The 24699-nt window shown below is 53.9% G+C and overlaps 7 protein-coding genes across 7 annotated transcripts; 6 read left to right on the top strand and 1 right to left on the bottom strand.

The window, feature by feature from the left end:
* The first annotated feature begins 599 nt into the window (after positions 1-599).
* K437DRAFT_254418 (uncharacterized protein) lies at positions 600-3531 on the top strand. The gene has a single exon (XM_013389627.1). The coding sequence runs from the start codon at positions 683-685 to the stop codon at positions 3209-3211; it is 2529 nt and encodes an 842-aa protein (XP_013245081.1). The 5' UTR covers positions 600-682; the 3' UTR covers positions 3212-3531.
* Positions 3532-4957: 1426 nt separating this feature from the next.
* Positions 4958-6314, top strand: K437DRAFT_261489 (uncharacterized protein; the record flags this gene model as incomplete). The annotated part of the gene is made up of 6 exons (XM_013389626.1): positions 4958-5141; positions 5197-5301; positions 5517-5539; positions 5598-5694; positions 5879-5925; positions 5982-6314. 6 exons carry the CDS (start codon positions 4958-4960, stop codon positions 6312-6314), a joined length of 789 nt encoding a protein of 262 aa, XP_013245080.1.
* A 2416-nt stretch (positions 6315-8730) lies between these two features.
* K437DRAFT_24757 (uncharacterized protein) lies at positions 8731-11805 on the top strand. Its single transcript, XM_013389595.1, has 3 exons — positions 8731-11130; positions 11222-11447; positions 11513-11805. Exons 1-3 carry the CDS (start codon positions 9013-9015, stop codon positions 11521-11523), a joined length of 2355 nt encoding a protein of 784 aa, XP_013245049.1. The 5' UTR covers positions 8731-9012; the 3' UTR covers positions 11524-11805.
* On the top strand, positions 11806-12766 carry K437DRAFT_24758 (uncharacterized protein). The gene is made up of 3 exons (XM_013389596.1): positions 11806-12070; positions 12136-12238; positions 12304-12766. Exons 2-3 carry the CDS (start codon positions 12152-12154, stop codon positions 12709-12711), a joined length of 495 nt encoding a protein of 164 aa, XP_013245050.1. The 5' UTR covers positions 11806-12070; positions 12136-12151; the 3' UTR covers positions 12712-12766.
* Positions 12767-12832: 66 nt separating this feature from the next.
* On the bottom strand, positions 12833-13772 carry K437DRAFT_24778 (uncharacterized protein). The gene is made up of 2 exons (XM_013389597.1): positions 13496-13772; positions 12833-13415 (listed from the first exon to the last, which is right to left on the bottom strand). The coding sequence occupies exons 1-2, from the start codon at positions 13551-13553 to the stop codon at positions 12955-12957; spliced, it is 519 nt and encodes a 172-aa protein (XP_013245051.1). The 5' UTR covers positions 13554-13772; the 3' UTR covers positions 12833-12954.
* Positions 13773-16957: 3185 nt separating this feature from the next.
* K437DRAFT_232599 (uncharacterized protein) lies at positions 16958-20593 on the top strand. Its single transcript, XM_013389625.1, has 8 exons — positions 16958-17717; positions 17800-17882; positions 17977-18203; positions 18289-18517; positions 18605-18680; positions 18736-19292; positions 19366-20071; positions 20156-20593. Exons 1-8 carry the CDS (start codon positions 17401-17403, stop codon positions 20439-20441), a joined length of 2481 nt encoding a protein of 826 aa, XP_013245079.1. The 5' UTR covers positions 16958-17400; the 3' UTR covers positions 20442-20593.
* A 608-nt stretch (positions 20594-21201) lies between these two features.
* K437DRAFT_266770 (carbohydrate esterase family 16 protein) lies at positions 21202-22634 on the top strand (the record flags this gene model as incomplete). Its single annotated transcript, XM_013389624.1, has 7 exons — positions 21202-21317; positions 21400-21539; positions 21640-21729; positions 21816-21828; positions 21907-22007; positions 22107-22415; positions 22510-22634. 7 exons carry the CDS (start codon positions 21202-21204, stop codon positions 22632-22634), a joined length of 894 nt encoding a protein of 297 aa, XP_013245078.1.
* Positions 22635-24699: the final 2065 nt, after the last annotated feature.

Below are 24699 nucleotides of genomic sequence, written 5' to 3'. Positions count from 1 at the left end.
TTTTCCTTCTCCTTGATAAGCCTCTCGAGCTCGGAGAGCTCCCGCCGAGGCTGTGCCGCAAACGCATGCCATGATTCACATAGCGACCAGATGTCACCGAAAAGCTGCATCTCTTCTGCAGAGAGCTGGAGTATGGGCAGGCGTCATAGGGTCAGACCCAATTGTGCAATGGCCGGCAGCAGGCAAGGACGCCACGACCTCACCAAGTTGTCTTCCGTCATTCTGCCCTACCCTTGGACATCCTTCTCTCTCCTAGGTGTGCCAGGATTTAAAGCGGCGTTGCATGTACAAAGATCAGCATCACAAAGAACAGCATCAGCTGTGTCGGCCGTTGCATGTACGCACACTGCAGACATTGAGAACACTTCAAATATGGCGTACCGCGTACATCTTCACATACAGCGCGAAGTCGCACAGCCGCACGCTACCGTCGATCAGCTGCACAAGGGCCTTGAACAAAAACCCAACCCTAGTTTACCGATGCCTGAGGAAAGCATCGTTGGAGACGTGAAGACTTCTGACATCAGAAAGAAGTACACTCTTGGTAGCTCCGTGCTCCAGAAACCATATTCCATGTCATTGCCTGTGGGCTAGAGAATCCAAAACGATTAAGATTGATATATTGATACTACATCCAGTGTTGAACCATTTGGACTGCGTCTGAGGGTGCTGCGCTGCCATCATGACGAAGGGAAAACAGCCACCTCCCGCTGTGGTCGTGACCAAGGTGATACGAAAAGCACCTGGTACCACCAACCCTTCTTCAACCTCGTTGCCATCGTCCTCCTCCCTTCAAAGTCGATTCAAGAGAACGCAGTCTGGAACATCTGGGAATTATGGAATGCACAGATCTGCATCATCGTCAAACAAAAGGCGGAAAGTAACCCACAACAGTTTGCCGCAGGAGAAGCTCTCGATCCGTGCAGAAGACATTCTTGGCAGCGCCGACAAGGAAGACGCTATCAAGTCCCTGTACGGACCTCAGCCGCGCACATCTGCTATATCTTCTAGGGTTTTGCCATACACTATCGATGAGAGGCACTTCGCGCCGACAACTCAATTCTCTCCCCGAGCAGAGCCTTTGTCGCTCGCCGACATGTGCATTCGTGCCGCAGCGCATCGATTTGACTCGCACGTATTGCCTCTAGGCGTCGAGAGACCGATAGCAGGCGAAGAAGAACAGAAAGAGAAGGAAAGAAACGGGCCGAACGGGGCGGGAAACATATTGGAAAAGGCGCGGGTGGCAGTCAGAAAACCACCACCAAAGTACAGAGCACGGACAGGACTCTTCAATTACGATGAAGGGGCGGACCAAGATTACGCTGGCGAGACTGTCAGTGAAAGTAGCTCAGGGACTGGAGGAAAGAGCAGACGCCATGGGCGGCAAGATGGTGACGGGCTGCGAATCACACAGCACGAACGACTGCAACGAGAATGGCATCTGCTTGTCACGAAGGAGTTCTGGCACTTGCGCAATGCGTACCTGCTTCGCTCTCATCTGCCGCCGAGCTTCTTTCCTCGTCTTCAAGAAGCTCTCCTACAGCATAACCCCAGATGCCTCACGCGGCACGTGTTAGCCACATATTTCGTACTGGGGAGGGAAGATGTCAAACTGACCAGCTCCATTGACGCGCTCAGTAACAACCCCTGGTGGCCTGCCACCCTCCTGTCCCTGATCCTTGCTCCTGGGTCAGCAACGATCAACAGCAGCGCTTCGCTTGACGCTTCTTTCGACGGGAATGCATCTTGCTCTGGGCATAGCACTGCTGCGGCGCAACAAGCGCTCCGTAGTCTGCGTCTAGAGGGCCTCACTCGTATTTCGACTGGCACACTTGGAGGCTTCTTTCGGGCCTATCGATCCGGGCAGCATTTGAGGACCGTCAGTCTGCGTGGCTGTGTCGGCATCGGCGCATCAGCGATGGCAGCCCTCGTGTCGTCCTCATCGGGCTGTGGGCGCGTGCTCAAGTCCATCAACCTTGACCACACGGATATTGGTCCCGAAGGCCTTGAGGAACTCATCAAAGGTGCCGGAGCGCAGCTTGAGGTTCTCAAGGTCTCCAGTGTCGAGCGTCTGAACGATGAGACCGTTATCGCGCTTCTACAGAGGTGCAAAGAGCACGCCTCCAAAGCAGATCCACCATTCGTGCCGCTTGCCAAGCTGCGCACACTGAAGGCTCGCAAAACAGCCATCGGAGATGTAGCTATCAGCAGTCTTCTCTGGCTCTGCGCTGAAAGCATTGAGAACATCAACATTGCGAACACTCAGATCGCGCACAGAGGCAATTTCGCTTTGCTTGCCCTCGCACTCGGCCTTCCTGGCTACGAAGGCCAGGCGTCCGTAGCACCTTCGGACATAAGTTCCATGCGGAGCCCTACACGAGTACGCAAGCTGGTGCTCTCTGGTTTGCTGTGCTACCCGTCATCCTTCCACAAGTTCATCCATGCGCTGTGTCTTCATCCGGCTTCCGACTCTGCAGGAACAGCCTCCTCGCCAGATTGGAGCGTGTCGGACTGCCGTTTGGAGACGCTCGTTCTTGACGACATGCGTATGTCGCTCTCGCATCCAGACTCAGCCCGGCGGCTCGAAGAACACGGTCTATCTGCCGAAGCGCTCGAGTCGGTACGCACGGCTCTGCTGCCCGTGCTACGCGCACGCGCGAGCATTATGACGCAAAGCTCTGCAGGGGCAGCGGCATTCCGACCCCTAATGGATCGCATCAGCCTCGCTGCGAATGCGCGCCTCGGCTCGCGCTCTGGAGCGATCGTTCGCGGAAACGCCTTTGAAGAAGAAGTGATGCACCGTTTCGTGCGCGACGTTGGGCGCGTCTGTAGGCGCTTAGATCTGGGCGGTATCACAATTGGAGTGGAAGACGTGCCATTCGCTGTGGACAGCCAGGAGGAGCAGGAGGGTGAAGGGGTGGACGGGGTGCACGCGTTGAGTTCAGGGAGCAAACGGGATGTGAGGCAAGCGCGCTGCACGCTGCAGGAGCTGATCATCCACGCTGACGTTCAAGACGAGGTTCTGGACGCCATCGAGCAAGGTTGCACAGCGCTACGCCGTCTCGATCTCGCGGGGTCGCACGCAAGTCCCGAACGCGTGGACGCCATCCTGGTCAAGAATCGCTTCCTGACTGAACTTGACCTCACACTCTGCAGAGGGATCGCCAGGGGCGAGAGGAGGGATTACTTTGCGGTGCGTGCGGCGTGCTAAAATGTAGTGGCGGGGCGCTGATGCCACCTACGCTTTTGATCTCTCGGGAATGAAACCAGGCTTACGAAGAGCGCAAAGCAGAAGACACGCAGCCGTCGCAAATAAAACCTTCGTCGCATTCCCGGCGTCGCTGATATCCGCTTCCGAGACCAACAAAGCGGAGTTTCTCTCGTGTATCATCGGTCATTCTCGGCCATCGTCTCACATATATTTCTTTGGGTTCGATTCGACGCGTGGTTAAAAAGGGCGTTGACCTTACTGCTCGACAAAGTGCTTGCTCTGTGCTGGTTGGACCGAGATGGCATCACTTTGACCAGAGCCTGTAAATCAGTTGATCTCAGATCTCATGTCTGGCTAGCTAGGTACTGTAACTTGGAAGGCACTCACTAGATCACTTGTTGATGATAAACACCGCTTACATACGCCGACGTTGAGCTCATCGTTTGTCACGCACGGCTTTCCGTAGACTTGGTCAGACCTGGGGCTTGGCCTGTACATTCCACCTCTTCTCTTGAGGCGCACAAGTAATTTGCTATGTCCCCTCGTTTGCTCCACAAGCAAGTCGCCCTGGATTGCTGTCGCCTCACCACCCGACATCGCTGTGCGTATGCCTATGTGCTGTGTCTATAACTTTGTACGACTGAACGTATATTAACAATGACTCGTTCCGTCCCCAGAACTAGTAGTCCGCCGCCATTCGCCAGATCCCCGAGAGTGCGCGTGGAATAGGGTTGGGTGACTGGACGACCCTCAGACCCGTGGACTGGCCACAAGGTACGCCTACTCCTGCAGACTATATGTAGAGTCCAGTGACAGGCTAGATTAGATATGATTTAGGTTCATTGTGTTTGTCCCCCTCCTTTGGGCCTCTCAGCTGCCTGAGATCTGCTCACTGCTACTAGCTGCGCTGGAGTCATGCAGGAATTTGGATGCCTCGCTTGACGGGTCTATGTAGTGCGGGAGAACGGGGAGTACCCGGGAGGCGGCCAGGCGGGACCTGGAAACCTGAGAGGATGCAGAAACGGGGGGAGTCTGGGGCGTTTTGCGCAGCGCAGCGGGAGTCCAAACCTCTCGACGAGCCTTCGAGTCTCGCGATGTATTGTCCGTCGCCACATCATGCGCAGCGGGAATCACAAATGAGGACATCTCACCTCCGCCCAATTATCCACCATTCTACACTGTAGGGAAGGGAGCACCTCGAAAAGGAATCATCTCATATTCGAGACGCAAGAGCCGCTGGAGACCCGGCCGCCGGCAGTCAATTCGCAACGTGTTCCCAGCTAACAGCCTCCCAACTCCAAATGCATCTTGTGCTTTCCCCCTCCCTCTCCACCCTTTGCAGCGACAGGCAGGCACACGGCTGTGCCTCTGTTCGGGAAGCGGGGTCGCCAAGCTGAAAGCCATTGGGCGCCGTGGGGAATGTGTTGTGACTGTGTATCCTGCTTTCTGACCAGGTGTCTGATCGCCAACCCATAGAGCCTCCACAGCTTCTCAACCTCTTGATGCTTGAGAATTTTGCTCAAATGCTGGGCAAGGATGGATACTGAGGTCAATTAGCTCTAAAGGTGTACGGTGTGGCCTGGTGTGATACCCTGAATACCTGACGCCCCAAACCCCTGAGTTGATGATGCCGGGCTGGCCAACACACCACCATCGGCGTTGATACTCTCGACAACGGAAGGATTCAGGATTGACTTCGTCTAGATGGTTGCTGACGACTGTAACCCTCTGGCATACTCTTTCACCATGAACATCAAACTCGCAACTCTCGCCCCCTTCCTTGGTGTTGCTCTCGAGATCGCCGCCATCCCCGCTCCTGCCTCTCCTCCAGGCGCTAGCTTGGGGGTTTCCAGCGTGATCATTCGTCCGCGCACATTCAAAAATGGAGTGACCTCCTCGCCAGAAGGGGGCGTACTCACATCCATCCATGGTGCCTTTCATCTCACAATGGGCATTCCTGCATGATTGACTCCTATGTATTACAGTCGTAATGTGCAAGCAACTACTGCTCACAGACTCCGTCGCAGAGGAAGGCCAGTCACAATGGAAGGCTCGACGCAAAGGGGGAGGACAGGTCGACCTCCTACAAGGTACGCATGGGGTGAGTGGGTAAAGCTGCAACAGAACGATGCCAATCGACGATGTACCCACCGTGTTTTACGAACAGGACTCTGACTGCATCAGCGGAAATTTCGAAGCCAGTGTGTGCGAACCCCCGACGCTCACGTCGCAACCGTTTACTTGCACCAAGTCCTCGTCGAGCTGTTATTATCTTGGCAATATCGATGACATTTGTCACCGTCAGAAACCCCCGAACTCTCAACCTTGGTGAGTTGAGCCTTTTGCCATGCTGCTCTCCATACCGCCATGACCTTCATGCGGACAGCCAGTCATTTCTCCTATCCCCCAGTGGCTTAGCTTGACGCTCAACGGCCGCTACTTCAAAGCCAATACGGATGGTGCCTTCTCGGGGCGCAAACGAGGTATTGCTGAGTGAGCCTTTCCTTTACCCTTCCTATCCGCGTGTGAGGGGTTAGGGTGATGAATACTGAAGCTGTGCACATCATGCGTCGCTCTGCAGCGCCTGGCGCAGGCCACATGCTGAAGGCCGAATTTTGGGCATGTGACTACTATGATAGTACATAAGATGACAAAACTTTCGGCCAGATCACGCTGCCGTCCAATCCGGCCAGGCGAGCTTCTCCTTCATCATCGTGATCATGCGGCTTGAAAACGACTCACAAACTGGATGACCATCTTTCCTATGCAGTTCCTGACTGTGTCGAAGAACACGGGCGGGTCTCTGGCTGGCACGAAGCTCTACGCTGCGTCTTTCTTCTTCGACAAGAAGGGCATGACTGCCTCGGGTATCTCCATTCTGACGAGCCAACAGCTCTTTGATTTGTTCACCGACGATCGCCACACTGGATCGAAATTGCTGGCGCTCTTCTGGCACGCGGAGTTCCAGTACGGTGGCAGTATTACTTCCGGACAAGGGATCAAGGCGTCGGACGGCTCTTACTCGACCTGGGTGATGGAGGAGCTGACGCAAGGCGAGGGTGAAGTTCACGTTGACATCGCCTCGATGGGCCTAGGGTACTAAGCAACAAGCATGACTTTTCGACTGCCCCGCCGTTTCTCGCTTTTCACCACTCACTTGGGGACAAATGCCTGATTCATATGTCCCGACGTTTCCGGCAGGCTCATAACAAGCAAGCACGTCCTTTTGTGCGACGCTCTAGGCTTCTGGCGGTAATCCTTGTCTTACAGCCTTTGTTCCCTTCATTTATTGAATTAAATGTCGTTGGGCAAACACAAACACTAGGACTGAGGGGCTCGTCAACGCAGTGGAGCATCGTTCCCGCAGTCGGAGCGTACGTCAGGACTTTCATATGAGGTGTGAGACGTCTAATGTGAGAGCTTACGGTGGAGCGGAGGGGAACTGTTCGCGACAAGCCTTAAGGGTACCATCGAAGCAGGGCTGATCGACACCGTGGCACTGTTACAGGCGGAATTGGAAACATTGGTGATCCCTAATCCATGATCCTTGATCGCATGATTAGAACTGCACAAACCTTGTATCTCGTGTCTGGAGATTCGGTTTCCAGAATGGATGATGAGCAATGCGTCGATGAATTCCATCGTTGGATGAGATGGTGAGATACTATGAGCTAGAGCCTCTGGAGCACATTCTCGGGTTTCCCTTGACCGTCCGTTCACCGCAGACCGCGTCTGCCACTAGATAGAGATATATCCCCTATCCTGAATGGGCCTCGTCACAGAGCGCAACCGGATACGGCGTGCACTTCCGAGACACGCAACTGTAATTGCGATGTATGTGTGTATGTGTGCACGGAGCAGTTCTCTGCAGGCTGCAATCCATTGATGTCTTGGCAGACGCCGAATGAGCACGTCCCAGTCACCGTGTCTTGGACTGATGATGTGTCTCGAAAAAAACCGGCACCCCTGCGTCCGAGCAATCGGAGAAGGCATCGGCTAGCATATTGGGGCGAGGTTGTCATATGAATTCAGCAGCCTGAAGCCTGAAGAAGCATCCGTACGATCTGAAGTCTGGTGCAGCTGCCCGGCACAGCTCACACACATGGCATCAAAGAAAAAAATTGTAACCAAATCAAATTGCTTCACGCCAGCTGGGCTTGCACATGACGACAAACCTCTCGTCACCACAAGCTGCGGAACGTAGCAGAACATTCCCCAGCAAGCAAAAAATGTTCATCGTTTTCAACATTAGCCTGCCAGGCGAAGTGCGGCCAAATATATTCCTATTCGACACGTGGTAGGGCAGGACGCGACTCTCTCCTACGTACCATGTCCTCTACTCCGGGGTGACAGGTTGGTTTATATAGAAATCTACGAAGCTTGTGCGTAGCCTCTGCTCTAGTGTGCAGTCGACCGCTGTGGCATGTCCTGGCGCACCTTGTCCCAGTCAGTACATCTATTGCCATATCATCGCCTTTTGCGCGTCCAGGTGCCTAATTCATAATAAAACCAGAGCCGCGCCTTGGCCTGCCCTGGCGCGCAATCTCGTTACGGGTTGGGCTTATGCCCGCGCCGTCCAAAAAGCTAAATCTGGCGCTGGGCAAGCCAAGAAGGATAGAAAGCGGATGCCCGCATTTCGGAAGTGATCGGCCTACAGGCAAAAATACTTTGGCGGCTGTCTTCTGTGCAGTCCGACATTCCCGCCTTGTCTGGACAAAGTTCAGAGTGGCTACATGACGCTAGTCGCACCACCGCGCAGTCGGCAGTGGTTTGCGAACCGATGCAGTGACGCTTAAATGTAAGACGCACTGCACGGCGAAGCGCGCTTGCTATATGCTGGTTACGTAGTGAAATGAATTAGTCAGATTGTAGGGTTCACTGTGCTATTGCAATGTTTCCGCAAACCAGACGCGGACACCACGTACTCATAACCAAGCACTAAAGCGCGTGCGCGCGCGCGCGCGCCAACTCTGGCACCGTTTGAACGGCCCTTCCCAATGAAGTGCGCAGCCGCAGAACGAGGCTATATCGGTGGCGAGCAAGCTGCACCCATCGGTTGACGACCAGGACGGACGGTTGCTGCTTCTAGCAAGAGAGCTGATGGCAAAAGAGGTGGAAGTGAGTCGAAGGGGAGATTGGTTGTGGCGGAGCGCGCGCCGCCGGCAGATTGGTGAACCTTTTCCAAAGTGGTCCCAGCTCTCGACATCTAATCCACCATTGGATAGAGTTCCATCCATCTTAGGTTTACATTAAGGGGCATCCGACACTGACATGCTCTGCACCCCTCGTCGGACCTCTTTTTATGCCCCCGCTTCGCTGTTGATGGTACAAGCCCGCGCTGACGTCCAACGAAGATTTTTCCTGGTCCTAATTCACCACCAGGATTCGGCCAAGTTCGGCTTTTCAAACTCAACAGTCTCACACGAGCGAAAGGACCTACATCTTCAGGAATACTGCATCATATCCTGAGCGTGAACGTCGTTGGCCCATCATTTTGCTGTTTTGCATGCCAAGTGATCGGGTAGTGGGGTGAAAATCCGGCCAACTTCATCTGCGGCTGCTTGCGTCATTTCGTATTGCGCGTACACCCAGTGCTGTCTCTGCAGTCCGCAATATACCGACGGTCCGCCTTCTCAAGTCTTGTGAAACTTCCGATGACAGATTCCACTCCTTGTCAGTGGAGCTCGTTCAAGCCGAGTTGGGAGCTCGCTCGTGGATGGTGAATCTGCAATGACGAGGACATAGGTCTCTGATCATAGCAATCAGTCGCCGTCAGTTGTCACCTACAGCTCCGACAGTTCATGAAATCCAGCATGGACCCGCTCGATCAACGAAACAATGCCGAGCTGCAGGCAATGATCCAAGAGTACGGCGCTGCTCAGGCAGCACAGAGCGCGAAGCGCCTATCCTCCTCATCCACAAATATGACTGGGATCGTCGGAGCTCTGACAGGTGCTCCGCGGGGGGGAGAAGGATGCAGCATGGGCTCTGGCAACGTGCCCTCTTCCAATCGGAGCAGCTTCGACAAGCCGCACGTGCCGATTGGCGCTCAAGGAGTGCCAGGGCAAGGAGGGGCGCAGATGACTCTGTCAGGGTCGCGTGATACCACTGGTGGTGTGTCGGCCGTCGCAGCAACCGCAACGGAAGCATATGGCGGCCCGATAGGATTCAGCATGCAGCAGCGGCTATCGGGTTCTGGCATAAACGAGGGGGTTCAGGCAGCCATGCAGCGGCAAGGTGTTGGTGCCAACGGAGGAATGGGCTCTGGCAATGCCGTTGCAAATTGGTTGCAGCAGATGCAGCATCAACAACGGCAGCAGCTCCATGAACAGCAACTCCAGTACCAATTGCAACTGCAGCAGCAGCAGCGGCACTTTGAGGAACAGCAGCGGCAACTTCAGCAACGACATAACCAGAAACAACAACATCAACAGCAGGAACAAGCAGGTAGCGACGTATTTGGTTCTACTTCGTCGAGCGGCGCAGGGTTGTCTCGACAGTATCCATTCAGCGCAAACGCTACGCCGTCGACGACGCTCGCTGGGCCGATGCCAGCCATGATTTCGCAAGCACCAGGTCCTATGGGCCCAATGAAAATACAGCAAGCCAGCGCCAGCTCTGCGCCAATCATGCAGCAGAGCCACAGCATTGACCCGCAGGAGATGCAGGCTATCCTGTCCCGCACGCCCAAGCAGAGCCGCCGGCGCATGACCGTCGGCACGGACTTTCGGCCCCAAGTGGATCAGGGCTCATCGTCGAACGACACTACTTCTGCCGCTGCGGCTGCGAATCGCAGGGTGTTGGTCGACAGCCCGATCCGGCAGTTCCACAAGCAGAACCAGCCGGCCGGCGGCCATCCATACCAGACGCCCCGCTCGTCGGTACCCATGGTGCCGAATAACAGCGGCAGGAGCAACGACGGCGTCGTGACGGGCAGCGATGGCGGTGTCAGCATGCGCGAACGCATGTCAAGCAGAAATGGAGGAGGATCCGGCCCGGTACCCGGGCACGGGAACGGGATTGGGCCGGGGCCAGATGGCTCACCCATCCGCTCCCAGTCGCTCTCCGAGCGTCTGCAACAATCGGGCTTTGTCAGCTTTTCCGACATGGCAGCCGTTGCGAATAATTACGCCATGCAGCAGAAGCAGCAGCCTTATCAGCAACAACAAGCACACCAGCAGCAGCAAGCAGAACAGCAGGCCCAGGCCCAGGCGCAACAACAGCAGCAGCGCGCGAGCTGGAGTAGCACTGCCGCAGGACCCAGCAGAGGCGGCGAGATGATGGACTTCAGCATGAGCTCACGCTCGATCAGCAGCCAAAGCTTTGGTCCGGGCATACCGGTCACCAAGGACGAGCCACGACGGATCTCACTGGATGCGTGGACGCAAGAAGACACGCAGGAAGCAAGACACATGCAACACCAGCGGTCCAAGAGCAATCTCCTTCCTATGGGTGGCTCGAGCGACATGAGCGCCAGCAATAGTCACCCTGGCTTCATGCTCGATGCCAGCGGGTACATCCAGCCCGGCATGAGCTCAGGTAATCCTGACAGTAGCAGCAGCGGCGGTTCGGCTTCACAGGCCATTCAGTCGTCGCTCATAGGTGGCGGCACTGCGAAGGGGTCCACCTTCCTCTCGCACCCCATTCTGCCCCCTTCGGCGCTTGGAGGCCACGCGGCCAGCCATCCACCAGGGCTCGGCTCGAAGATCCTTCGTGGTGCAGATGCCAATACCCCCTCCGGAACCTCCACTGCAACAGATCTCACCAAGCGCAAAGGCTGGTCGAGCCGCATGGTAGACGAGCTTCTCGATTTCGTGCATGTGCTTGATCCGCAAAGCAACATCCTCTTCGCTAGTCCCAGTATCGTGGATATGACCGGTTGGCGAGCCGAGGAGCTCAAAGGCAAGAAGCTCACGGATGTGAGTGCCTCACTTTCTGGTTTCGTGATCCCTGTTTGCAGAGTTATAAGTTCGCTACACCCCCTTTTCCCTGCTCTTTTCCAATCGCCAGTTCGTGCATCCAGACGACATCTCGCTGGTGCAACGCAATCTCAGCGCTTCGCTCGAGTCCGCCAAACCGGAAATACACATGTATTTCCGCTTCATGAAGAAGCGGATCAACAACAGTGGAAAGCCTAGCCGCTCGCCGTCGGATGCTGCCGGGGACGTCTCATCTGGTGACAGCGGGCCTGGCAATGTCGGCCAAGGGCGCTTCAATTCACAGGGTAGCGACGAAGGTGACTCGTACGTCGTGTTCGAGTTTACAGGTCACCCATACTTCCCGCCGGATGTTATCGCACAGGTGATGGATGACGATCAAGCAGTAGCTCATCTGGCGGCTGATTATGCCAAGTCGGACAAGGGAAAAGAAAAGGAGCGGACTAAAAGGGATACCAAGAACAAAGAGAAAAAGTCCATGGTGCAGCCAGGAAAGCCGGATGAGTTGCAGTGCTTCTTCTGTTCATGCCGCGTCTACCCGACCAAGACCATCAGCATGCTCGACTCATTCTTGGAGCTCAAGATTGAAAATGAGCGCCTACGACTTATGCTCCAGCAGATGAACATGAATGATGACGGTTCTTTAGGGGACCGCAAAGACGGCGGTGCAGCGGCGTACAGCCCAAGTGTCATACAAGCAGAGCTCGAGACTACACTCAAGCAGAGCTCTAAGCTAAATGGCTCTATGGGCGAATCATCCTGGAGGCAATCGAGCAATATCGTCATGTCCAGCGCGCTCGCGCGCACTGACTCCAACCTCTACGGCGTCTCGCCGACGAGTCCAAAACCCAGCGACTCGATGCTCGGTGGCGAGGGGTCCGATGACGACGGTAGCGCATTAGGCGACGACAAACGCAAGAAGGTATGTGGTTGAAGGCTGCTAGGATATTTTTGTATGATGGGACTGATTTGTTTGCTTTGGAGTAGAAGAAACCAAAGGCAGATGACGGAGACAATGTCTGTACAGACTGTGGACGCGTGGACTCGCCAGAGTGGAGGAAAGGTCCGCTGGGCCCAAAGACCCTTTGCAGTGAGTGCATAGCCTGTCTCTCTCCAAGTGTCATACACATACTGATTGACCATTCCTCTGAGCAGACGCATGTGGCTTGCGATACGCTAAGCGTATCAAGAGAACAGGCGGGGACCCGAATGTCGCCGCATCGACGTTTCACCAGGCAGCGCGGGCGTCAGGGATGTTCGGGGACATGGGGTCGCCACCGACACACTCGGCGGATCTTTCGCAGCAACCAGAGCTGCCTTTCCAAGAGCCATTTGGCCACTGATTCATCTGCACTGAAATTTCCCGCCAGTGTCGGGAATATCTCGTCATTGTGCACTCTGTTCTTCTACATCCAACAATATCTGGTGAAGAAGCAGCTCCCAGCAAGTTTGGTATTTATAGGACTTTTATCACACGTCGCCGCCCCCAACACAAGATATACGATCGATTTTTGTTGCTTTTCTCATTGCTCGCTCGCATTTGTATCGCATATACACGTATGATGCTCTTGCAATTTTAGTAATGATTCTGGCCTGGTCTTTCTAATTTTAGTGAGAGAAAATTCGCGAGTCGGGGATTTGAATGGTATCGTGCGTTCATGTGCATCACGCGGCTATGAAGTACTGTCTTTCGATGGTGTGAAATGTGAATGTTTGCAATGGATATTGGTTGGCGTTGAATAGCTTGGTGCAAATGCGAGATGGTAGCATCTGCTCGCTACTCTTGCTCGGATGGTGAGATGATGTTCAAGTTGCTCCGAATTGGTGGGAGATTCTTGTAAGATATGGCGGATTTATTGACATCCAAGCTGCTGATGCTGATGCTGACACGCATGCTGATGATCGTGGCCATGCTCTTGCCCCCGCTAACGCAGGTCTATTAGTTCGTGTTGTGACGATTCTGTAGGAGTGTTGTAAAAGTAGGACCAGATTGCTTGTAGAGTCATCGCATCTGAAAGCGTAGAGCCGGATATGGCTGGGCGCTGGTGGCGCTAGCGATACGTTATGAAAGGCATCAGCTGCTACCATCGGCGAGTCACACTCCCTTTGGGCTCCATGAAGGTTGGTTACGTTGATTCCAAGCAAAATAAAATTTGAAACGGCACAGCGTTTCAAAATCTTGCTGCGGCGATCGTTAGTGATGCAATAGGCGAGTGGGGGCCGGCCCCGGCCGCAACATTGACACCTGGCGCTGACCACACATAGAACTGCGAAAGCAAAACGCCACCATCGGCAGATATACGGACGACGGAACCGTCGAACGCGGAAGGGCGTTCGCTTCTCTTACAAGAGAGGATTCGCAATGGAACTTGTCGGTGATCGTAACCCTGATACAACCAACCCATTCTCAGCGCAGGCGCCCAGTTACTATCAGCGACCGCCGATTTCAAAGTTCAGCTGCGTCTGCGGCTTGGATAAAGTGAGGCGCGCTTCTGAGAGGCCTTGCTCGGCAAAGATAGCACAAAGCTAAGAGCTAGCGAACGGCCTGCTCGCAAAATCCCCTCCTCTCGACGAGGCCGTCGAAGGAGTCGCTGGCTCTGAATACGCGAGGAAAAAAAAGCAACTGCTCCTGCTAAGCTATGTTGCTATCTCCCACCATCGCAATGGAGCGATTCCACGGTGTCACTGTTCTTTGGAGGGACTTATCTGACTGGCTCGATGCTCAAGTCCCAAATGCCCAGATCTCATCGACGATGGACTCTGAATCAAATGGCGAGGTCTTGAGGGGCCGGCGTGCCCCCCATTCGACGGTCCGGGTTCGCAGAAATACCGACTGCTAGAGGATGCTTGCGGCATACCGTCGAAGTCGTTCCAAGATTGATGACGATTCTGGAGTGACCGTCCTTTCACACGGAGAGCCGTCAATAATCGCTTTTCTTTTGAGCTTGGCGGGCCGCGTCGTATGAGTGACGACATCATGTAAAGTGTCATCGCAAATTACAAGTCAGTTTCTATGCCAAAGCGATTTTTGCGGTCTACCCGACGAAAGGAACCTTGATTTTCCAGACCGAAAGCCGACCTGTACTAGCCGAAAAAACGCATTTCCTCCGCTTTCGCATCCGAGCTGCATACAATTCCCGCACGCCGGCTCTTTGCGCTCCAATCCGCCAGGAATGAAGCAGTGACGTCGCTCAAAAACATCGACACATTCCAAGTTGAGTTCACTCTGTCCGCTTCAGTCTACAGTGCTCACAGGCAGGTTTGCCCTTTGAATGCAGCGCATGAGATCATTCGTCAACAATTGCTGACAACTCCGCAACCTTGCAAAGATGCGTCGCTCACTTCCTAGTTCCGCGCATTTCGATTATGCAGCGCGGACAGCTGAGGTACATGAGTACATATCCCTCTAGTAGGCTCTCCATCGGTGGTCAATATTTTCGTTATGTCGGGCGGGGTTAGATACATGTGGTGAATGTACATATATATATCTCCCAACAACGATGCGTTATGACGACATTTACTCTGCAGCACTAGACGGCTTTACAGTCCGCCAGTCGCCTGGAACGGCGAGGCCACCTGCCGCCGAAGTGGGGCGTCGCGGTTCGTGCATCATAGATCGAATATGACCTCATATTTCACATTCACCCCTCTTCATACTCCATCAATGCACGACGAGGGAGGGTGAATGAGAGACATAATTGGAATACATCGTTTTCAATGAAATCATCATACTTATTCAGCTTGTGAAATGTTAAAGTGTATTTCCCGAGAATCTCCGACATTTCTTCGATTGCGATCTCTTTTGGCTATTCGCAATGCATCATCAGAACCTGGTGCCTGTCCACTCTCCGCTGTCGGCTGGTACATGCTTCCCAACGTGAGACTATTGTTAGAACCATAATCTAACATGGATCAACGTTCAGTGCTCAGCGTTCAACAGTCTATAGGTACGCAATATGTGTTTCAATGGTTGATGGTAGAAACAGGTGCACAGAGGCGTACTCTGGAACCTGATTCTGGCCTAACGATGAGCCTGTGAAACCGTGGAATGTGAGCTTATAATAATGTATTCAAAACGCCTGGTTCTCACAATGAGGATCACGAAGAACTTTCGGCATCGTGAGTTTTGAGAGCGTAACATTTGGCAAAGTGAAAATTCACCTGCCGGCCAATATGAGAGGTGGACTGCAAATTCAAACCTGCGCTATGGGCACCATGATATCAGACATAACTTGGGGGAATCATGACTTTCGTCATTAATGGCTTGTGTCAATTTTGTGACCCGAATGACTGCTATAAAGCTCTAGTAAAGGTACTGCGAGGTCTCCGCTATTCAAACCCATCCCATCCACAGTAACTAAGCGATGTCCCAATGAGGAGTTTTAGCCTAAATTCCGAGAAACCAGTCTGCATATTGGGGCAAGTTTTGCTTACACCCTCAAGCATCACAGGAGTGATGGCGCGCCAATCCGGACCCCACTCTGCTAGGCGCCACGTGGCTAACTCACCCGCATTAGCCTGCATAATGACATAAGCCTGGTTTTTGTACGTACAGCCCTGTACAGCCCTGGTGGTAGGCACTGCTGGACTCTGGACTCCAGGCAGCCAGAAGCTCCCTAGGCTTGTCTTGACCTCCTGGGAAAGCTTGGAAACGCGCGCGCTTGGAGGCGTTTCCAGTTCATCTCAGGCATCACGATTCATATGCCCAGGCCGTCCAGGTTCTTCTGCTTTCACGACCGAATCCGAAGCAAGCCAGTTCAAGGACATCATCGCGGATGTATGAGAAGGTCTGACGATTTGCACGCGATAGCATTTTTTGGCCCTGCTGCTGGGGGCCGCGCGCCTGCCCGAAACATCCAGAACATGGGCTCTGCTGGAACAATTCTACAGTGTGCAGTCTCAACAATTGCGTGCGCGGCTTAGCAGGACTTGATCAGCTGTGAAAAGGTTGGAACGTTGAACAGCACAGGAGATTCCATACAAAGACTGGAAAGACGGGCTACACGCAGTTCTCCTGTTCTCATGCCTGTAGTCATTGTGCGAAGGTACGTGACCTCAACCTAACGGACCCGCAACACCTCGTGAAGAAAATCAAAACGATATTGATGATGAAGAGTCTGAGTGCGCTTACGAACCTGATGTGCTGGAACGACATCGGATTGTGTACATAAAAGAGATTGGTCCCGGAATCAGTTCTGCAGGTGGCCTGCAATCCAGCCGCCATCACCACGCGGCAGGAGCAAAGATGCAACCTCTGGGGAGCTACTCTAATTTGAGTCAAATGTATGAGTTTGTCGAGGCGTAGAGGGTAGTGACGATGTTGGCGATTGCATGCCCTATCACGTGACCAGGCTGTGAAGCAGAGTGTTCAAAACAGCAACGGAGGCGGAACACCTGGATGCCTTGACCTCTCGGCCGAGAGGCCACTGTGGATAGCATGCTGCGCACGGATCATGTGGGAACGTGCACAATCTTCGCACTTCCGCTCTCGCGGACAGAAGCGCACGCCAGCATTGCCCCCACAGTAGAACAGCTGTACTGGTGTTGATGAAGCCGGCACGCTCTCTAGTTGTATCGAGAGGTCTCCTCTTGCCTTTGGCGGTCGGCCGGAACGTGTTACGGAGGTGAACAATATCACCCTATGGCGGCGTGGCGAGCAGCGGTAGCCTGCAGCAGCCCACGCAAGAGCGGGAGTTGGAATGCATCGCTTCGAGAATCAAATGGCATGTGCGACGTGCGCGCCCCGGCATTCGTGTGAACTTGTTATTGGTCGGCCTCAGTCGAAGGCCAGTCAGTCGGGAGAGGCGGCTGTGATCGAGCATGTGCCCAGTGACGGCAGGTAGCGTTGTGTGTGGATGCGGCTTCGAGTATTACAGGATCATACTCGAAGTTCGGACACTTTGTAGCCGGTGGCTGCGTGTGATACCGTCCCGGCGTCCCCTCTTGATGTTCCACAGTCGACCTCAACTTCACTTTACCTCATGTCGCATCGCCCCTCCTTGCACTTGTCCATGTCACACGAACAGGCCTCTCTCTCCAAAACACCCATTACTTCGTCATTCTTACCTCTCGTGATCCCCTAGAAACCTCAACGGTCTCTTGGAAGGCAGATGCCAAAGAATTGCATCGAGTCAGCCCGCTGCGGACGATTCAAATCCTTCATCAGCTCGCAATCGCAATCTATCCTCTTCTTTCTAAAAGCTTAATCTCGAGTATTCCAGGCCTGATCTCACCATCGCAAGTTCGTACAAGATGGTCGTTTCAACAAGCGCATCAACATTGTATGAGCGGGCGAGCGCTGCTGCTAGCGCCGCGCTTTCCTCGCACTCTCACATCCTATGGCTCGGATTCGCCGGTATACTGGTCCTTGTCCTGACAGGCTTGCTGATTGCTCGTCTGGCTGGAACTTCGCTCAAGGCGGTTCTTGTTTTCGCGTACAACTGCTTCCTCCAGCCGCTCGGTGAAACCAAGAACCAGGTTGAACGCCTGGACAGGTTTTACCAAGGCCAAGCCAATGTCTACGATGCAACTCGAAGCGGCCTCCTGAGGGGCAGGAAGACTATGCTCAAGTGAGGCTATTACAATTCGGACAAAATATCGTGATTTTTCCAACGCGCAACCTACTCATGTGCTACCCTATATCCATCCCAGGCTTTGCGCTGCTCAGCTGCGCGAAATGCAGGAAGAACGCCCTGGCAAGCCGCTTGTCTGGGTTGACATTGGTGGTGGTACTGGTACGTCCGCTCTACCGCGTCATATGCTCAGACTTAAGTCCAGTATTGATGTCACTCACCTTCTCGTTTTCCCCTTGCTCGGCTTGACTCCCAGGCTGGAACATTGAGCAAATGGATCAGTACTTTGACGTGACACAACTTTCTGCGATTTACCTCATCGATCTCTGCGAGCCGTTGCTCGAAGTTGCACGCCGCCGCTTCACCGAGAAAGGCTGGAAAAACGTTCATGTTTACTGCCAAGATGCGAAAGAATTTGTCCTTCCTGGTCTAAAGGACGGTCAGAAGGTCGATCTCTTTACCTGCAGCTACTCTCTTTCTATGGTGTGTACACGTCGTCCCTCAGTCGTTTGAACGGAGCATGTCGCTTATTGACAAGCTTTGATCATCTCGCTTCTATTCCGTACAGATCCCCCCTTTCTATACAACCCTCGACAGAATCAACCAGTTTCTTGATCCAGAGACCGGCGTCTTTGGCGTTGCAGACTTTTATGTCTCCGATCAGAATGGCTCATCGAAGGAGAGGAGCTTGTTCGCAGGCGGTGACGCTAGCAGACACTGTGGTTGGCTCAGCAGGTGTTTCTGGCGCCAATGGTTCTCTCTCGACCATGTGGAGCTTCACCCGGCCAGACGTGATTGTAAGTTCCGGGCACATTGGGTTTGGCAAACACTGCATCCGGATTCCATCCTGACACCCATTCTTCTGTTTTCGCGACGGACTGCAGACCTCGAACACCGTTTCGGCACAATCAAATGCTTCAACGGCCGCAACAACTTCATTCTTCCCTTCATCGTCAGGATGTGAGTTGCACCTGTTCCCAACACACGATCAATGTCACTGACATGTCCTTGTCAGCCCTTACTACATTTGGATTGGCTGCTCTCGCCAACGTGACACGACTGCCGCCGTGCAAGCCTTTGAGATCGAAGCTGGCAACCGCACTGTCGTTCCACCCAGCTTCCCTGAAATTTCTTTCCAGCGTCTCAGCAACAAGTCCTCGTCTGACCTGTCTGCCGACACTTCCAGCGTAACTCTCCGATCTGACCAGCAAAATGCCACGCTCACCCAACGCCGCCGCAACTCTTCCCTCAATGACGAGCGCTGGTCCGATACTGGTTCTTTGCGCGCCCTGAAGCTCGACCTTGGCCCTCAATTTCCTCTCAGCTCGTTTCACTACCAGAAGAAGCAATGGCGATTGCCTTTCGTTGATGACAAGTTTGCCGACATGTTCCGCACTTGGATCTACGGGTTCACCTGGGAGGACCCGTACGTCGACATGCAGCATCTTAACTTGACGACGGACGACTCGGTGCTTTGTATTACCAGTGCTGGCGACAACGCCCTGCACTACGCCATCGCCGCACAGCCAAAGCGGATCCACGCAGTCGACATGAACCCATGTCAGGGTCACTGTGAATAGCAAATGCTCGCGTCCATGCTCCTTTGCGCTTACTGACTTAGGTTTTCGATTGCTTTTCTCCCCAGTGCTTGAACTCAAGCTGGCCTGCATTGCCACCCTCGAGTACGACGAATTCTGGCAGCTTTTTGGTGAAGGAAAGCACCCCAACTTCCGCGAGCTCCTCGACAGCAAGCTCGCACCCTACCTCTCTTCGCACGCATACCAATTCTGGCGCCTCAACACCAAAACCTTCGACCGCGCCTTCTACTTCCGAGGCTACTCTGGCCATGCTCTGCGCATCGCCAAGTGGGCCTTCCAGCTTATGGGCGTCACCAAGGACGTCAAGCGCATGTGCGACGCTGACTCCGTCGCGGAACAGCAAAAGATATGGGACACGCGTCTGCGACGTGCCTTGATCAACAGGACCTTCATCCGCATCTTCCTCTCCAACCCCGCTTTCCTGTGGAACGCTCTTGGCGTGCCAATGAATCAGTACAATGTCTTTAGGAAGGACGTTTCGGTCGAACAATTTGCGATAGACACGCTTGATGCTATCCCGAGCTACTCACTTATCAAGAATAGCAACTACCATTACCGGTTGTGCTTGATGGGCAACTACACGAAGGACTCCTGCCCGCTTTACCTCAAGTTAGAGGCGTTCAAGAGGCTCAAGGCTGACAGCGCGAAGCTGCTCGACACATTCCGCCTTCACACCAACTCGATCGTCAATGTCCTCCGCGGACTTGAGGACGAGAGCTTGACTCGCGCGATTACGATGGACCACATGGACTGGTGAGTACCGAACCTTTACATCCCAACAAAGGCCGCCGCGTTCTTTCGCAGTGTAATAATCGCGACTAATTGGCCGGTGTGCAGGTTCGACCCGGTCCCGGAGTCGACACCAGTGCCAACAGTTGAGCAAGCGCGCAACGATGAAGACAAGAGCATCTCCGATCTGGATCGTGAGGTGGTCGAGCTGTACAGATGCATGCGAAATGGTGGCTTTGTGCTCTTCCGAACGGCTGGCCGCAAGCCGTGGTACGTGCAGCGCTTCGAGGCATGTGGCTTCAAGGCGGAGCCGGTGCACTTCAGAGAGACGGGCAAGCCAATTGATGCGGTAAACATGTACGCTTCGACATGGATTTGCAGAAAGGAGCAATGAGGATAGAGGGAGAGCGCGATGAACTCAAGATAAATAGATACCTTCATTATAGCATCCGACAATTTTTCTCGTATTCAAGATCCGATAGGGATAGTCCATGCGCGAAAAAACCAATGTATTTGCTGGTCTACCAGATCGACGTTAAAGATCATTACCGCATCCTCGCACCACCATTGAAGGCTTCATAGAATCGAACCTCGAATGTCGAGATGTCAAATGTTGGAGACGGTGATGAGGACTGAGGAGCGCTGACTGCATTGCATCGAGTCGCGACACAGCATCATTCTCTCCGCATTTTTAAGCGCATCCGAATATGATTGCATATTATTTTGTGAGAGCATGTGACGTTGCACCGACGCAATAATCACTTTCGCGCAGGCATTTAGTGGCTTCGAGTGGAAGGCTGGGCCAACTGCGTGGTCCAGGCACAGCGAGAGGGCTAATATAGGGACACAGGTATATGTGTAACTTGCGCGCCTCACGGAAGTGTGCCCCAGTCACACACTGGCTGGGTTGGGTCGTGCATGTCATACCGTCGATCTCTTTATGACTGTAAGAGCAAGCGGACAGGCTCGGGGCTAAAGTCCCTCCAAGAGCATATGCACCTAGTAGCATCTCGTGACTTTCGGGGTGGCTGAACTGGTATCCTCATGAGATTCTCTTGTGTCCCACAATGCGCCTGTCACATCTTCTAGCGCCTCTGCTCGTCGCAGTCGTGGCACGGTGTTCTCCCCTCCCTGATCCTGCTACGAAGCCGGCGATGAAGCACTCGAGCTACTCGCAAATTGTCGTCTTTGGGGATTCATTAAGTGATAATGGTAACGGTACCTACTTGTTCACTAACAAGGCTTGGCCCGCCGACCCGGCATATTTCGAGTGAGTGCTGACTGGCGGCTGAGGGGCTGTGTGCACCTGCGCTCTTCGCGTGCTGACGCTGGGCGGTCAACCCATCACAAAGCGGCCGCTTCTCAAATGGTCAGACATGGGTCGAGCTGCTCGCTCATGACCTGAGTGGCAACAAGATCGACAATCGTGCCTATGGCGGATCGACAGTGAACAACTCGCGTATTCAGGGTTATACAGGTCGCGATTCGACGAGTACGTGAGATTGCTGCAGCACGCTCGCTCGTTTGCAGCTGCTGGTATTGCATGCGAAACACGGAAATTCTAACCCGATTCTTCTCGTGGATTCATGCAGTCCCTGTTCCGTCCGTTCTCGAGAATGTGCACAAGTACATCAAGCATCACGGACACGGCGTGGATCCGCACGCACTCTACATTCTTTCGGGTGAGCACGTTTCCATCTAAATGCCAGGCCCATGGGCACGCTCGTTTATGACTTGTGACATTCCTCATGCTTCACAACGCGCACAGGTGGTGGAAATGAGTGGGTCGCACTTCCAACAGCAGCCATTCAGGGAAAATACTGACCCGCAAATGAGCTTTTCTTTGCGAATCATCGCAGTGCCTTTTACGGTTCTTACGAACGGGGCCTCGATCCTGTCCAGCTAGCACGCTCGGTCGCCGCCGATCTGGACTTCGCACTCAGGGAATTGAACGCAGCAGGTGAATCCAGGATTTGCGGCTCGCTATGTGCGTCGTGCCCGTGGAGTTTGTCGGCTGACTTGTCTGCGGACCACGAATTACGCTGTTGGGGCTTTCCAGGCGCCCACGACTTTCTTGTCCCCTCGACGCCTGCTTTGCAAAATACGCCGTACGGTAAGCATTACGGAAACGCGACGATAGACACCTTCCTGCGATCTTTCTCCGACGCATTCGCATGCGACATCAAAAAGCAGCGCACGCCGCGTGACGCACGCGTAGCTTTGTGGAACGAGGAGCAGGCTTTCGCGCATATCCTCCGGCATGCACGACAGCTCGGTTATACTAGCTTGGATACAGCGTGCTTGAAGGGCGTGTACAACGGCGAGGCAAACACTAGGAGTCTGTGCAGCGATGCGGACAAACACGTTTGTGAGCGCTGTTGATTGTCCACTTCGTCCGCGTTGAGCGATCGCTGACGGCGGGCCGGGAAATTTCGTCTTTTGGCTCATCTACACACGCACAGTCTGGGATATTTACCACCCTACAGCTAAGACGCACGGCTTGCTCGCCGAAGCCGCCAAAAGGGAGCTGAAGCGAGAGCATCTCGGGTCTCGCCATCTACAGGTTGTCCAGCAAGTGCCATCCTAGCCTGTGCAAATATCCAGGCTTTTCAAGGCTGCAAATTGCGGAAGTCGCGCAGCATCGAGACTGAAGAGACAAACATATATTGGTGTATTCAAATCATCCCTTTGGTTTGCAACCAACGAGAAGTGATGTACGTGTTCTTCTCTCTGCACTGCGACTCCTTGCTTCCCTTCGCAGTCTGCTGGAACCCTGTGTCACGCGCCAAGCTCACAGGTGGTAATCTCAACTGCAACTGGCGCGAGCAGGGCAGTATCTTGATGTCTAGCAACATGTCCACGCTGAGCAAGTGTCTCAGCCGGTCGCCCGAAAGTCATGAGCTTCCTGGGGCTTCCCAGTCGTTCAACTCTCGTCGACGGCCCCACACTGGATGCGGCATCGAATTGCCAGTGCACGCAAACGGAAAAGAAATCCTACGTGGCTTCCTTGCTACCGGTCAGTCGTTTCATACCAATGCTAAGCCAGGAGGCGAGCGGGGAGGTGTTTGGGATGTACCGGAGAGCATGATTGGGCTCCCACTCGTCCGAAATCCGACGTTGCAATTCGCATATCCCAGTCCTTGTCGTTTACAGGAGCATCCCCCAGATGGATCTGCCCCCAAAGAGCGTTCTGAAATTCCTTTACCTGCTTGATGCATGCGTCGACATGATCGGATGAGGAGTGCAACTGGGAAACCTCGAGCTCTGCAGTCTACATTGATGGTCTGGGACTCGGAATGCGCATGTGGATGCTCGTGAAAACCCATCGATCACACGGTGAAGAGATTGCGGAAACGGTGGATATGCCGAACAAAAGACCAGGCGGGACACAACTGTCCTCCTGGACTCATGGATAGACATTGACCATGATAACAGTGCGCTTCACGGAGGATCCGAGACATATCTAGCGGAAAGGACAGATTGCGGAGAGCTCCACGAGTCGCGTGGCGTCGAACGATCTGACAAGTCACCCCTCCCCCCCCCCCGGGTTGTTTGGCCGGGGTTGGGGTTGAAGATGATCGAACAGACAGACAGAACCAGAAGCCAGTCCAAATTGAAAAGATCCGGTCTGAGTATATCCTGAACTGGATCAACGCGAAGGTTGTCGGCGGGCCCCGTCTGATTTGGATTGTTGCAAGACATGGACCGTATCCTTCGTCCCATCCTCGCCACCGCATCAGCTGCTGAGAGTACCACCGCCAACAAGGTATCTCTTTCTTAACCCAAGGTGGAGTATCGTTATGCTCATCTCTGCCATTCTTCTGCATACCGCAAGCGAGTCATCTGTCGCACTCACTTTCTTTATCAGCTGAGGGTGTCGTCACTCCTACCGCAGCCCTCTCGCCGTTGCCAATAGGCTCATCCTGAGGACTCACCTCAAGCAGCGCTGCCCACTTTCCATTGCATACCGCTTGTCGCTGGTTCCGTAAGCGCGACCTGAAGCAGCTCATCTCACGCCGGCTTCACACACACAGACTGCATGCCGCAAAAGCGCGACCGTCACGGGAGAAGGCGAGACTGCAGGCGGAGCTCATTGGTCTGCTCTCAATGACCATCACTCAGCTTTTCCTCGGCTGTTTGCAGGACCTCGTCCAGGTACTAGCGATGAGTCGCTGGCGTATGGGGAGCCCCTCTGGGATCCTCTCGGACGTTGCGCCGGAAGCGAGCGAGCTTCGGATTCGGATAGCGGACTAAATGCCAATCAGCAAAGTCCGCCAAACTCGATGCGCACCGATTCTGATGGACGCAAGTCGCGGCCAGCGGCTCGCCCTACGCACGCGGCATGTCCGGCTTTACTCGTGATTCACCAAACGCGTGTTCTTATCGGTCGTTCTTAAACATGAAAGCAGGCTGCTGCATTCGATGAGAGGCTTGATGCTTACCATGAGTAATGAGGTCACATCTCCGTCGCCGTTGACACGATCCGATTATATCTACTCCATCTTCAGCAAATCAGATCTCGTCTCGCTACTTGAAGATTTGCACATCTCATATTGGACAGCAGCAAAGTGAGGCGACATGAGCTGCTCATCTAATCTCCATCCGCAGCTCGACAAACTCCCTGAACGTAGATCAATCCCCTGCTTACACCA

The sequence above is a fragment of the Tilletiaria anomala genome, assembly GCF_000711695.1.
Source record: "Tilletiaria anomala UBC 951 chromosome Unknown K437scaffold_12, whole genome shotgun sequence".
In the NCBI taxonomy this organism is placed as follows: Eukaryota; Fungi; Basidiomycota; class Exobasidiomycetes; order Georgefischeriales; family Tilletiariaceae; genus Tilletiaria; species Tilletiaria anomala.
Note: the sequence above shows the minus strand (reverse complement) of the source record. Positions and strands in the feature narration are given on the sequence as shown.

Bases quoted from the DNA above. Each gene is read 5' to 3' on its own strand.
- K437DRAFT_232599 (XM_013389625.1), top strand. From the start codon at position 17,401: ATGGTCGTTTCAACAAGCGCATCAACATTGTATGAGCGGGCGAGCGCT. The intron at 18,518-18,604 runs GTAAGTTCCGGG...GACGGACTGCAG, and splicing joins TCACCCGGCCAGACGTGATT to ACCTCGAACACCGTTTCGGC. The intron at 19,293-19,365 runs GTGAATAGCAAA...TTTTCTCCCCAG, and splicing joins GAACCCATGTCAGGGTCACT to TGCTTGAACTCAAGCTGGCC.
- K437DRAFT_254418 (XM_013389627.1), top strand. From the start codon at position 683: ATGACGAAGGGAAAACAGCCACCTCCCGCTGTGGTCGTGACCAAGGTG.
- K437DRAFT_24778 (XM_013389597.1), bottom strand. From the start codon at position 13,553: ATGGGTTGGTTGTATCAGGGTTACGATCACCGACAAGTTCCATTGCGA. The intron at 13,416-13,495 runs GTAAGAGAAGCG...TTGCTTTCGCAG, and splicing joins TCCATTGCGAATCCTCTCTT to TTCTATGTGTGGTCAGCGCC.
- K437DRAFT_24757 (XM_013389595.1), top strand. From the start codon at position 9,013: ATGAAATCCAGCATGGACCCGCTCGATCAACGAAACAATGCCGAGCTG. The intron at 11,131-11,221 runs GTGAGTGCCTCA...TCCAATCGCCAG, and splicing joins AAGGCAAGAAGCTCACGGAT to TTCGTGCATCCAGACGACAT.
- K437DRAFT_24758 (XM_013389596.1), top strand. From the start codon at position 12,152: ATGACGGAGACAATGTCTGTACAGACTGTGGACGCGTGGACTCGCCAG. The intron at 12,239-12,303 runs GTGAGTGCATAG...TCCTCTGAGCAG, and splicing joins GGGCCCAAAGACCCTTTGCA to ACGCATGTGGCTTGCGATAC.